Source organism: Bos mutus, chromosome 19 (assembly GCF_027580195.1).
Source record: "Bos mutus isolate GX-2022 chromosome 19, NWIPB_WYAK_1.1, whole genome shotgun sequence".
Classification (NCBI taxonomy): Eukaryota; Metazoa; Chordata; class Mammalia; order Artiodactyla; family Bovidae; genus Bos; species Bos mutus.
Window position 1 is genome coordinate 34,695,041 of NC_091635.1, and position 14,341 is coordinate 34,709,381.

A 14,341-nucleotide genomic window follows, 5' to 3' on the forward strand; every position below is an offset into this window, starting at 1 on the left:
ACCCCCACATTCTTGCCTTTTCCCATATATAGAAAAGCACTAAAATCATTGAGATGGCTGTTTTTTGTGAATGGCAGTAATCTTTGATGTTCAACTATATTTGTTTTGTTTTTAGCAAAAAATTCATGTATTTCTTGGCTCCTCCCTTGCTTCTTGGGAACAGTTTCTCATAGCTCTCTGTCTCCTGGCCTAAAATCCCCAGTAAGACACTGAATAAACTCAGCGCACTCATCTTACACTGTGGGTTTTTCTTAAAGTCCACATCATATACAGTTTACAATATACTTGCCAAAATAATGATTGTTTTGGACCAAAGAAGAATTTAGAAATATAACTAAAGACTATGTAGAAAATAAGGAAAGTAAGAGTCCTATTCAACTATACAAACACAGGCTGAAATACTTTCATTATTACAGAAAACAATAAATTTTCCTTATTAAGTTGGGAGAAAAAAGAAAATTAATTCCCAAGTAAAACATATAAAGGAAGTAATGATAACCAGATTATTGCGCCTGTGTGTTTTCTGTTCCCTCTCCCAGTATATCAAACCCAGAGTGTGTGAGTGCTCTGTTGTGTCCAACTCTTTGTAACCCCATGGACTGTAGCCTGCCAGGCTCCTGTCCATTGAATTCTCCAGGCAGGAATACTGGAGTGGGTTGCTATTTCCTCCTCCAGGGCATCTTCCCCATCCAGGAATCTAACCAGCATTCCGATTCTTTACCTGGTGAGTTACTTTGGAAGCCGAAATCAAACCCAGATAGCAAGGACATATTCTTATTGTCCACTTGTGAATAATGTGTCTGCCTCACAGTTTGATCTCAGTACTTAGAAGTACTTTCGGCTTTCCCAAAGTTAGACCTTCTCTCCCTTCGGCCTCTGAAGTAAGCTACTTCTATTTTAGCATTTATTAAAGTAATATAATCACATAAGCTTTCCGCATCACACCACTACTTCAAACACACGTATTTGTTTACCACTTAGAATGTGTCAGTTGATTGACATTAATGTAATCCTTGTACACCACTGTTACTTTGGATTTCTCTGTTTTTCAGAAATCGAGGCTCAGAAAGGCTAAGTGATCAAGGTCAAGAAGCGAATTCATCACAAAGTCAGGAATTGATTGCACATCGACCTGCTTTCAAATGCAAGCTTTTTCTGCCAGAACAGGTTACTTTAAATTCAGGGGCAAGACTATTGTCACCTCAGCTCCTAGCTTAGCTCGTGAAACAGACTATCTAACAGGTGCGCCCTACTGTCTGTGCTGTTCCGTTTTGTGTACTATAGAGAGATACACCACTCACAAGCCGGTGACCTAGGTGATGAAAGAAATCAGAAGAATTAGGACACTAAATTTAGGACACAGCCTTTACTTAACACCCATCTCTATGGTTGGCATGTAACCACTCTATACTCTGGAGGACTCAGCGAGTCAGGCCAATCAGTGAGTTACTTTACAGTCACGTGGCAGGAAGTTTTAACTTGCAATTGGTCAATAGCGGTAAGGCCCGCCCAACTACATCCGGTCTGCTTCTTTAAGTAAAAACCAGGCCAGTTTCATTTCCTTTCAGCTGCTGAATCAGAGCTGGGTAGGTGAGGTGGTGTTTGTTTTGTGTCGGGGGCCTGGGAGTCGGGCGGAGGGAGGGCGGCCTGCGGTGATGACATCCCAAATAAAGCACGTGTTAGACTGCTGACGCGGGTGATGCGAACTGGAGTCTGAGTCGGGCTGCCTCGGCGGCTGGGAATAGACGGGCTTGCGGGCACATCGCACTCCTCACCCACAGCTCTTGTTCTTGCAGATGGCTCGAGAAGGACGTCGGATGCCATTGTCCTCCCAGCTTTTCGTCTTCCCCCGAAGCCCCTCAATAAAATGGTTTGATCCCAGTGCTAGTGTTCTGTGTTGTTTGTCGCGACGCGCTGCCTTTGAGCCCCCGCCGCGCCTGCGCGTGGCGCCGGGGGTCAGGCTGCAGCGCCAGAGCACGTGCTCGCGCATAACTGGGGTCGTCTGCCCCCGCGGCGGCGGCCCTTTTAACCGCGAGCGACACGGCCGCCCTGGGCTGCCGGGGCGGGGTATACAGAGGCCTGGGGAAGACGTCGGGGGTCCTGTAGTCTGCTTATTTCTTGTGACTTCCCTGAGTCCGAGTGTCACTTTCATGGGGACCTGTGAGACGCGCCGGTTCATTTAACCGCCGTGTGGATGGCCATCTGCAGGGAGAGGAGATGAGAAATAGGCTGTGGCCTTGAACGGTTCAAGGGCCGTGGTGTACTCCACTGGAATTGCCTCCCGGTCTTGGGCTTCATGAGCTTACTAACTTTGATAAGGGGTATTCGCGGACTACCTTAAAATAGGCTTCCCTGGTGGCTCAGACGGTAAAGCGTCTGTCTGCAATACAGGAAATACAGGTTTGATCTCTGGGTTGGGAAGATTCCCCTGGAGAAGGAAATGGCAGCCTACTCCAGTACTCTTGCCTGGAAAACCCCATAGAGGAAGGAGCCTGGTAGCTACGGTCCATGAGGGTGCAAAGAGTCGGACCCGTCTGAGCGACTTCACTTTCTTTGACTTATAGAGTATGCCCCAGACAGTGTGAACAGCTCACAGTACCAAGGTATTTTGCCACAGGGCACAACATAGGCACCTACTTGCAGGTGTAATCCGCATTCTGGGTGTTTTAAAAACGTGTACAAAGGGAGAGTTGAGTTTTATCATCCACTGGATGGACACGAGTTTGAGCAAGCTCTCGGGGTTGGTGATGGACAGGAAAGCCTGGCGTGCTGCAGTCCTCGGGTGGCAAAGAGATGACTGGGGGGCTGAAGTGAAGTAGTATTTGGGGCAAAGTAAGAGCTGCAGCCCAGGAAACAGCTCTGAGAACTGCTCCAAAGAAGCAAGTCAGTACAAAAGAGATTTTGGTGAGGGGATGCATGCAATTGAGCACGTATTTCTCTAGTTTTGTTAGTCTCGTAAAGCTTTTGCTAGTCACAGGGATAGTTGTCACCATGAGGTTTTCAGTGTTTTTGTGGATATGAAGGGAGAAAGTTGAACTCAGCTCCTGAAAATGTATCTGAAGACCTGTCTGCCAGTCCCTGCCTGAAGCACAGAGTGCTTTATTACTGCTCTCCACTTTTGGGGGTGGGTGTTGAAGGTCACCAGCTGCAGCAACACAGGATTTAATCCTTGGAGAGGTATATGGCAAGTGCCAATTTGCAGTTAAAACACAGATGACAATGGGCTCCAAAGCTTAGCTGAAATGTGCATCAGTTCTGAGGACAAGGTGGCAGGTGTTGAAAGGCAAGTATGCACGAGTGCCGTGTCTTAACGGCTTTGTTGCTTAATAATGGAGGTGGCTCCAAGTTAGTAGGCGGTTGGTGTGAACTCAGCCTACGAGGGCTTTGCAGGTAGTGCTAGTGCAGAGTCTACCAGCCAGTGAAGGAGATCTAAGATGCAGGTTCGATCCCTGGATCAGCAAGATCCCCTGGAGGAAGAAGGCATGGCAACCCACTCCAATATTCCACCCTGGAGAATTCCATGGACAGAGGAGCCTGGCAGGCTGCAGTCCATAGGGTTGCAGAGTCGGACAGGACCAAAGGACATAGCGTGTACCAAGGTGTGGTCTCCGTTGGATCCTCAACAGAACAAGTCCAGTGATCACTCAAGAAACTGAAGCTGCCACTGGCAGCTGACGGCTCAGATTCTGTGCCATAGTTTATTCTGTTCGTTACCTGAACAGGATTAAGTAGAAATAACTTGGATGCTTATCTAGTATTTGACATGAGATATTTATTTGTGAAACAATGCAAGCGATTGTAAATCCCCCACATACTATTTGATTAAGTGCAATAAGGTACAGTCGTGTAATCTCTTTACACAATAGTGCATCTAGTCCTTTGCCTTAAATTATTGCACAAAAATTATAAGACCAGTGAAGAAGACATGCGGACTGACAGGCAAATCGGCCTACACGATGAGAACAGCACACCAACTGGAATGGTCCAATAATTTAAGTCAAATGTTTTAATGGTGCAATTAAAGTAATCAAATAAGGGTTCAAATATATTCTTTCAATATATTAATTTCTTTAAAGTCATGTTCAGGCAAGGTGCTGCTGCTGTTTAAAAAAAACACTATTAGCTTTGTCCACAGATGTAGTTGTCAAAAGTCACCCAAGGTAAGTCTGATGTTGAATGCAGCTTTAAACAATTAAAAATTTGTATTTTGAGTGTACTTCTCAAAGCAAATTATACAGTTGAGAGAGCCCTGAAACTTGTAAACTAAACATTCTGACACAAGTGCACAAAATAAAGTTGGCAATGTTAAATGTCACGTTCATTTTGAGATCTGTAGTGTTTGATGTTGAGCGAACTTTTGGTCTTGACTCAAGATGATAAGAGAGCAGTCCTGTTTTGGCCATCAGAAAAGGAAACTGCCCACAAAACATCCCTAGCCAATTAGGTTAACAAGGCATTTATGCCTATTTAAAGCTTCCCAGAGCACAGAGGAAGCGCCAGGTGGATGGACGGTGGCTCTGGCTTCCTGGCCGCACTCCAATCCAGTCTTGCGCAGTGTTTGACATTTTCACATGTGCTCAGGTCTCAGGAAAACGGGATCAGTTAGAAACCAGGTGATTGTACCTTGTTGGTAGAAGGCATGGGATGGTTTGATCTCATGGCTTTGCCTAATGTACACATAAATCCCACCATTCTCGCCCCAGCTGGTAGTGTGTTAAGAGTTGTATGTTCTATGGCTACTTGCTTCCAAAACACAATAAGAGTAAGTTGCCATGCACACCTCTTTTATCACCAAAGACACAGCTCACAAAATCCCACTCCCCACCCTCCACACATGGAACCACACTGATGTCCTCTGGGGCTGCCACACACGAACTGGGGAAGCGAGAAAACGTTCCACTGCGCTGGCTGGCTGAGCAAAGACCCTGGAGGCATCGAGGAGGCAAAGGGAAGCCTTCCAGCTGTGCAGCTTCGCTCTTCATGTGCTCTTGTGGTACAACAAAACCTGGTAGGCTCAGAAAAGCCAGGGTGGGAGTCACCAGTAACCTCTGGATCCACCGGGATGATCCTTCCAGTTTTCCTTTGCTGAGGCAAAGCTTTGCAGCAGGCAATCTGGACCCCAGTCTCGGGACACCTCAGGGTGGGACCGGCACCGGCAGGCAGAGGGCAGAGTGGTGGCACAAGGAAAGGCCAGCGCTGCAGCCCAGATGGCAGCCGAGAACCCCACACTGAGCTTATCTCCCACTACTGGGAACACCAGGACTGCACCCATCACAGCTGATCAGCGGCCTCCACAGGTGGGTCTTTCAGGAGGCTGGACGTGGAGCGAGGATCCATGGCCGAGTGCATGATGGGGATATAAACATCATCCATGTTTGGCATGACAAAAACTTTCTGCAGAAAGAAGGAACAGACATGGAACAAGGCTCTGTTCTCTGGGAGTTGCCCTATTGTGTTCTGATAAGAATTTTAGGCTTTAGACAAGTTTTTAAAATCCATATGAAACAACTTTTCTTACACATTCCAAACTAATTCCTCTATAATATTCAGAAAGCCTGGAGGGATCAACACCACTGCATGAACATGAGAACCCAATAGCCTGTGAGGCAGAAGCAGCCTTTGAGTTCACGTACATATAATAAAATTACTCATGAGTTGATAAATAACATTAAGAGAATTGGCATAAGCTGCTCACAGGATTCCAAATGACTATATCCAGAACACTTGTTCTAAGTAAATTTTATCCTAGCACTTAAAATCCTAGCAACAAAAAAGTAAGCTATTTTTTTCCCCCAAACCAGAACCAGTTAAAGCTGCATAGAAAAGAAATCCTACTATCATGAACACCCAAAGGATAATCAGTGATTGACAGCAATGGTGCTTTGCCTATTTATAAACTAATTTTATGTAAGTGAATTCTGGCAATGTATTCAACTTCAGAAATGCTTCCAAAAGCAAAAACAAAAGCATGTGGCCTTGGGAGAATGCAAACAGTTACCCTTCAACTTCCCAACTTGCCTCGAAAATACCATGCACCAAAGTCTGCCCCCTAGAAGGGGTGACCATTCTAGCCCAATACTTTTAAAAGAGATGACCCACCCAAATTCCTCATGTAGGAAAAAGAAAAAGAACTACAGGCATGAGGTTGCTTTTCCCCTAACTAGGTTCAAAGTGCTTTTTCTTTTGGAGATAAAATAAAGCTTTCCATAAATTGGTTGTTATATTTACAGCTACAGCTTTTAAATAATATAGTTTTTAGATAATAAAAAGTATAATTTTAAAGGCAATGACTCAAAAGGTACTACTGCAAACATAATATGGGTCTTCTTCAGAAAGTGAAATTCATTATAAAATAGTCTGTTAATCCATAAAACCTTAAAAGTCAGCTATGCCTCAAAAACCTGATAAAAATTTAATAGAAATAGCTCATTGCAAGGCCTTGGCCACACTGCTATTTCCTGTGGTGGAAGAATGCAGAGACAGACTTGGAGAATGAGCTCTGGCTGAGTCAACTCCAGGACTACCCTCGAAGATTCACAGGGTGGGGAGAGGCCTGATTCATCTTTGAACTCCCAAGGCAGGTGGTAGCTGCATGTAGAATGTAGAAACACACAAACTGAGCAAGGTGGGTACCACACCAGGGCAGGAAAGGCTTCCCTGACCACCGCCCAGGTGCTACTCACGGGCCAACTCCAGGCCCCACCTAGGGGAAAAGTCCAAAGATGGTCCCAGCAGATGGACGACGTAACCCTCACCAGGCCTACGGGGACATGACAGTCATTTTGCTCTTTGACCCCAACGTTTTGAGTTTCCTCTGAAGACTATGTAACAGGATGTGGATGAGTTTCAGGGTTTCTAAAACTAAACCTGAAATTTTATGCCTCTCTGATCACATGTGTACTTTCCCCAGATGAGGGTCCATAGCTTTCATCAGATTTTCCAAGGAGGATCCTGGACCTCTGTTCTGCCCAGAGCTTTTAGACTCAGCATGAAATGAGATGACCCAGCAGGTATACCTGAAACTCTTGTTCCAGTTTCTTCTCTATCCAGTCTGTCACATGAACTAAAGTCACTTCTCTCTCTCCAAGTTTTGGCCGAGCTTTCAGCTCAATATATGGTGGCTTCCGGAATCCATACCTTTTAAAAGAAGACAAATAACCACATTTAGAAGCAAAGAAAAGAAGTGGATGGTACCCAGAGTAAACATTCCTCATTTACACAAGGCTTTATCAGTACTTGAAAATGTTTTCTTCTGCTGAAAATCCCTTCTAAAAAAAAATACTTCACTGCAGCAGGTATGAATTGTGAATTCCCTGGACCCAGGACTGTGATGACTGGGGAACAGTTCTGACAAACTAAGACAGCCAGGAAACACCACTGGAAAAGTCCATGACCTGGGCATTATTTCTGGTTTTCGTTTTTCCTAAAATGGCAAAGATATTTTTTGTTTCTATTTTTATGAGAGTACGATACATCTGTTACAAAACCCCAAATATAAAAGTGTATAAAGCAGGAAATAACACTGTCTCTCTCTGGATCTATAACCAAGATAGGACCACTGAGAGAAACACGATCAATTTCCCCCACACCCCTAATATGCATACATAAACAGAGAGCCTTCTGTAATCTGCTTTTTCACTCCACACTCCACACTGTGATTATTACGGCTTCTCAGTGGAGCTGACTGGCACTCAGGACTGTTGGTAAGGTATCCAGTCAAGAGACTGTGTGCTCTCAAACTAAAAACTTTGATCCATCATGGACCAACGTTTTAAAACATCCAGGTACACCTTGGAGATATGTGGGCTCAGTTCCAAACTGCCGCACCAAAGCTAACACTGCAATAGAGTTACGTGCATTTTTGGTTTCCCAGTGCATATAAAAATTATATTTACACTATGTTGTAGTCTACTAGGTGTGCAAAACAAGGTATATACCTCAATCAAAAAATACTTCATTGCTTAAAAAAAAAAGATAACTATCATCTGACAACGCAGGGTTGCCACAAACTTTCAATCTGTAAAAAATGCAGTATGGGCAAGTACAAGAAAGCAAAGCATAGTCAGACAAGGTCTGCCCATAAGATAAAAATGGCAAGTTGCTATAAATATTCTAAACACTCTGAATATGTATAGTTATCTTTGTGGATTAATAACAAATAGTTCAGCACTCAAGCATGCACTGAGTAGCACTAGGCTGTGCGTGCGCAGTTGCTTCAGTCATGAAGAATTGGTTCTTTGCGACCCCATGACTATCGCCCACCAGGCTCCTGTGTCCATGGGATTGTCCAGGCAAGAACACTAGAGTGGGCTGCCATTTCCCCTCCAGGGAATCTTCATGACCCAGGGCTTGAACCGGCATCTTTTATGTCGCCTGCATTGCTGCTGCTGCTAAGTCGCCCCAGTCATGTCTGACTCTACGTGACCCCATAGACAGCAGCCCACCAGGCTCCCCCGTCCCTGGGATTCTCCAGGCAAGAACACTGGAGTGGGTTGCCATTTCCTTCTCCAATGCATGAAAGTGAAAAGTGAAAGTGAAGTCGCTCAGTCGTGTCCGACCCTCAGCTACCCCATGGACTGCAGCCCACCAGGCTCCTCCGTCCATGGGATTCTCCAGGCAAGAGTACTGGAGTGGGGTGCCACTGCTTCTCCGGAGCTACTAGGCTAGAGGCCTCTAATTCTAATTACCATTGAGCAGTGGTGTTTGTAACTCCTAAGTCAAAGCTTGGGAGTAAAAAGAAGATGTGTATCAACTCTTACTATTAAAAAAATTTTTTTTTTTATTAAGCTGCACAGTAAGGTAGTATCTGGTTATTTTTGGATGCTAAAGTTATAGGTTCTTAGTTTTTGTTGTTGTTTTCATGTTCTTCCAGTGAAAATATTACTTTTTAAAAATAAAATCCTAAATAGTATTTTAAAGTTTTTACTAGGAAAACACCAATATCATCATTAAATGATCAGCCAATTAAACAACCCTTTTGTAATCATTTTTACAAGTCCTCCTGAACACCAAGGATGTGCAACAGCATGCTGGTTTCATGTGATGAGAGAACAGAGGTATCTTTTTCATAGGACTGCCCTGGTGGCTCCAGAGAAGGCAATGGCACCCCCCCTCCAGTACTCCTGCCTGGAAAATCCCATGGACGGAGGAGCCTGGTAGGCTGCAGTCCATTGGGTCACTAGGAGTTGGACACAATTGAAGTGACTTAGCAGCAGCAGCAGCCCTGGTGGCTCAGCGTTAAATAATCTGCCTGCCAATGCAGGAGACTCAGGTTCAATCCCTGGGCTGGGAAGAACCCCTGGAGAAGGAAACGGCAATCCACTCCAGTATTTTTGTCTGGGAAATCCCATGGACAGAGGAGCCTGATGGGCTGCAGGCCATGGGCTTGCAAAAGAGTCAGACATGACTTAACGAGTAAACAACAACAATCTTTTTCATATGAGTGTAGCTTCTGGTACAATGAGGTCTTTTATGTAATCACTATATACCCTTATGCATATTTATAGGTCTTACTTGCCAACTTAAGATTGAGATTTAGAAATAGTGATTTCCTTTTGCTGGGATCATGAATAATTTTTTTCAGTGATTCTCAGTCCTGGCTTAGTCTCCCAATCCCAGAATCATGGGGGCTGGGCTCGGCACAGCTTTAACAAGTCCCCAGGTGACTGCGACATGCAGGTAGGGTTAAAACCCACTGGTTCATTCAAATGACAACTCTTTGGGTCACCCTTCTCAGTAGCTCAGCTGGGAGAGAATCCACCTATAATGCAGGAGACCATGGTTCGATTTCTGGGTCAGGAAGATCTGCTAGAGAAGGGACGGGCTACCCACTCTGGTATTCTTGGACTTCCCTGGTGGCTCAGCTGGTAAAGAATCCATCCGCAATGCAGGAAACCTGGGTTTGATCCCTGGGTTGGGAAGATCCCCAGGAGAAAGGAAAGGCTACCCACTCCACTCTTCTGGCCTGGAGAATTCCAGGGTCGCAAAGAGTCGGACACGACTGAGGGACTTTCACAATCTACCAGAGTTACCAAGCACACATCCTGCCTCCTCCACGTGCAGGTCTGACCTGGGCAAGTCTTCCCTCACCACCCAGGACTCTGCTGGATGTGTGATCCCCATCTGTAAAGTGGGGCATAATGGTAGCCCTGTCTCCACAGGATGCTGTGAAGACTGGCCCGGCAGAGAATAAGCGTTCTACAAATCGCAGCTCTTCTTCCTGGTGGAAAGGGTTGACTTGAGAGAGGAGGAAGACCTAGAAACAGCTCATCCCACAAACTTCACTGGTTGACCTTAACTCTTCCTAAGTGTGAAGGTGAGTATTTTTTTGTTTAATTTTTGACTGCACCGCGCAGCATATGGGATCTCAGTTCTCCAACCAGGGATTGAATCCATGCCCCCTGTAATGGAAGCCCAGAGTCTTAACTACTGGACCACCAGGGACATGTCGAAGATGGGTATTTCTCACCATTTAAAAAAAGTCTGAATTATTATTTCATGGTATAATAACACATGTGCGTGCTTCAGTTGCTCAGTCGTGTCCAACTCTGTGACCCCATGGATGTAGCCCTCCAGGCTCCTCTGTCCATGGAATTCTCCAGGCAAGAATACTAGAGTGGGTTGCCATTTCCTCCTGCAGGGGATGTTTCCAACCCAGGGATAGAACACCAGTCTCCTGTCTCCTACACTGGCAGGCAGATCCTTTACACTGTACCGCCTGGGAAGCCCTGAAGGTATATCTTTATATGGGAATTAACCACTCACAGAAGAAAAGTAAAATCAGATTTACAACTAACTTTAAGGTCCCAAGAAAAACGTTTGAAAGTACTTCTTCCCAGGAAGAAGGTACTTTCCGTAATGTCAAGGGTCAGCAGACTATGACTTTTATGATCATGCTCAAAGGGAATCACTGGCTGACCCTGAGGGGCCTTCTACATTCATACCATATTCGATCAGTCGCAGGAGGTGGAATGTTCACTGCCAAGGTTCCTCTACATTCTTGTACTTCTACAGTTAGCAGTAGGGGTGTATTGGAGACTTCTTCAATCTTCTTTTTAATGAATTCTGTCTCTGTTGCTTTTTGGAAATACTTTGACTTGGTAATTTTATCAACAAACCTCATGATCTTGCTTGTTCGATGACCTCCAACATACCTTTAAATGAGAGAGACAGGCAAGTGTTAGTGTTGACTTTCTTCCTTCATAAACAGAAACTTGGCTCTCTGTTCACCTGATTTTAGACCAGAGTTTCTCAACAGCAGCACCACTGACACTGTGGACTGGGCAATTCTTTGCTGTGGACGCTCCTCCGTATGAAATGTTTAGTGGCATCCTTGAGGCCGCCCTGATGTCAACAGCACATCATCTCCCAGCAGTTAAGACAATAAAGTGTCTCTGGACATTGATAAATGTCCCCTAGGGGGAACAAAATAACCCCTAGGTGAGAACTACTAGTTCAGATGAGGTGTAGACCTCAGATGGGGCCCAGTTTTGATGATGGAGAGTCAGGCCAAGTTCCCACAGTGCATGCAGGGAATGCATCTCACCTGCTTTCCTTAATGACCTTCAAATACTGAATACAAATCTTGTGTCCTCTTAGAAAAAAATCTCATTGTCTCTATATAGCAAATAAGACATTAGGCTGCATTAAGAGGGCCACAGAACACAGTAAAACATCTGCCTTTCAGATAGGGTCACACTAACTTTGAGCAGCAATTACTTGTCAAAGAGTTTTAGGAGCATCTAAAGAGAATAGCTACATCAAGGTGATGTGCCAGCAGGCCAGGAAAGTAAGTTTCTGTATCAGGCCACATCTACTTATGACTGCCCTAAGAAGAGAGGATATTTGTTTCTTAAAATCCTCCGCAGATCTAGAGTTCAGGAATAGTATATGTATGTGTGTAGGAAAAAGCCATCACTCTAAAGGTCAGGTGGCGAGTTAAGTAGTGCACACAAACTCTACAGCCAACTCCTCAAACATCTAGATTCTTTTTATCTTCTGTAGGATTTCAAACAGAACAGGTTGATGTTTTCTTAAAAATGCTTCTGAATCACTTGGTTTCTTTATCATTTCAGTTTCTTTGCTCACCGTAAATAATTAAAAGATCCTTACAGAGAGGCAGCCTAAGCACTTGGATCATTCCACAGTCCAAGTAACAGGCAAAAGGAACCCCCCAAATTAAGTTCATGATCCAAAAGGCCATCTAAGTGATCCACGTTTCCAAAATTTCCCAAAGAAATCATTAGAATGTCTCAACTTTGTAGGAACTATTAACAGAAGATCACTGGAGGCACGTGACCCGTAAGAAGGGAAGTAATGCTCCCCACCGACACTAGGGGGAGGTGTTGCGCAATTTATGGTCCTCGTGTTAAACATCCCTTCCATTCTCGTATTCTTTACTCCAATGGCCTGAGAAAACCATTTTGGTCTGGACTCTTAATAAGGGGAAATTATTTGGGTGTTTTTGATTTGGGGTCTGGAATTTTAAGCCACTGGCTTTGAATTATTAATGCAAAAACCATTCACTCAAAGTGAAGGAGGAAGATCAAAGAGGGAAAAGGCGATGCAAAACTCACGCCCAACTTGCAGCCGTGACCCCCCGGGAGACCCCAGAAGCTGGATCCACTCACCCCTCAGCTCCTGGGAGGAGCGGTTTGTCTCCGGCGCTGGGCTCTGGTGCATCGTCTTCGTCGGAGGAGCCAGCACTGGAGGACTCCTCGTCGCTGTCGGCCAGACAGAAGGCCCTGGGCCTGCAACTGATCAGGGCAGAGTCACCAGGCTGCCCGCCCAGCGCAGGCTCTGCTTAGGAAGCGCACGCGCTCCTCTGCCACCATGGCTATGGTGGTAGCACTCCCCGCCCCCCCCTCACCCAGACAGAAGAGGCCTAATCCCAGAATCCTCGGATGGGCCTGGTCCCCCGGGAGACCCTTCAGCGCCCAGTCCCGGGCAGAACGGCCGCGGACTTTGCGCCAGGAGGGTTGGATTCTGCGCATGCGTCAGAAAGGCGGTCAGAGTGTGAGGCGGTCCACACAAAATGCAGTGATCTCATCCACACAAAATGCAGTGATCTCGTCAACAGTGCAGAGCAGCCAATGGGAGGTGAGTGGAAAGAATGAAGATTGCACAGGTGACGGACAGCTCATGTTAGTGACGTGACCAACTAATGGATGACGGGGTTGTTCAGGTAAGTCCTCTAACACTGGCTGAGTTCAAAAAAATTGTGCTTTCTGGCTTAGGCATCTCCAAGTTAGTTTTGGCTCCAGACTTCTTCCTTGTGAAATTACATACCCCCACTCCCGCCCCAGCTCCTGAAGGTCACAGAAAAAGCCAGCAACCAGGGGTACAAATCTCAAGGGATTCCAGGAGGCAACTGACATGGGAAGCCAGGAACCTTTCAGGAGAAGTACTAGTTTAAAACTTCTTTTTAAATGAATAAAAAGCTTCATCAGAGAGCAATGTTCCTCATGAATCTTTCCAGGGTAGGTTCTCAGTTTCCAGAGGCCTGGAGGGTCTGTATCACCAGCAGTGGCGAGTGATCAAGGCTCCCCACTGAGGGCACTGGAGGGCTCCCGGCTGAGCTCTGGCCCCACAAAAGGCAGCTTCCTCCCTGAAGGGAGGCTTTACTTCGGAGAGGCAGAGAGACAGAAGGCAGGGCTCATCTCAGGCTCAGAGACTTGATGGGGACAAAATGAACAAGGGACAGAACTATCTCTGAACATTGTTACGCCATCAATGGTCACTAAGCAGAGGGTCGGTCTTATAATTTTGAGAAGAACAAAATCACCAGGACAGGGGAAGGCATCCCAGCTTAGGTGCCGTCTCCTGCATTCGAAACCCTCTGGGGATTTCCTCAGATGCTGTCCTTGGCCACCAGAAGCCTGTACGGGTGCTCATCTTTTGGCCAGCAAGGGCCAAGGGCACCCAAGGGTAGCACACCTGCCAGTGTGGCCTTGAAGGCCCAGCTGAGGTCCCAGCATGGGGAGGAGGGCTCTGAAATCTCCGCCCTGAAACAGGAGCCCGGCTGTAAGAGGACCTACCTGGCAGGACACCCGGATCCTCCTCAACCCTGCTCTGAAACATTAGAGCCCACGCTCTAGCCAACGGGCTTGAGTGTGGTGTTGAGAAGAAACTCCCTCTGCAGACACATAGGCCTCTTGTCCCTGGCCTCGGGGACAGCACCTGACTCTTCCTCCTTCCATCAGAGGCCTGGCCAGTCCAGGAAATGCTCAAGTGTCCCCGCTGGTCACAAAACCATCTCAGCCCTTTCAAGGGTTGGGCGGCCCTCACAGAGCTCTTCTTTTATATAAAAGGCAAAACAGGATTCCTAAGAAAGCTTACACGG

General features: G+C 46.0%; 1 protein-coding gene and 2 non-coding genes across 4 annotated transcripts in view; 2 read left to right on the forward strand and 1 right to left on the reverse strand.

Annotated features, from left to right (window-relative positions):
* Positions 1-1,649: 1,649 nt before the first annotated feature.
* Positions 1,650-1,719, forward strand: LOC138984002 (small nucleolar RNA SNORD104). The gene has a single exon (XR_011461363.1). It is a non-coding gene; the product is annotated as a small nucleolar RNA SNORD104 (small nucleolar RNA).
* Positions 1,720-1,911: 192 nt separating this feature from the next.
* On the forward strand, positions 1,912-2,044 carry LOC138984025 (small nucleolar RNA SNORA76). The gene has a single exon (XR_011461385.1). It is a non-coding gene; the product is annotated as a small nucleolar RNA SNORA76 (small nucleolar RNA).
* A 1,707-nt stretch (positions 2,045-3,751) lies between these two features.
* Positions 3,752-14,341, reverse strand: part of TEX2 (testis expressed 2) — a 114,473-nt gene continuing 103,883 nt past the window's right edge. For both annotated transcript variants that reach the window (XM_070390085.1, XM_070390086.1), the window contains exons 9-12: positions 12,630-12,755; positions 10,944-11,153; positions 7,017-7,137; positions 3,752-5,394 (exon numbers count right to left, since the gene is read on the reverse strand). In XM_070390085.1, the coding sequence (XP_070246186.1) occupies positions 5,272-5,394; positions 7,017-7,137; positions 10,944-11,153; positions 12,630-12,755 (580 nt within the window). In that variant the 3' untranslated portion in view covers positions 3,752-5,271. The remainder of the gene's footprint in view (positions 5,395-7,016; positions 7,138-10,943; positions 11,154-12,629; positions 12,756-14,341) is intronic.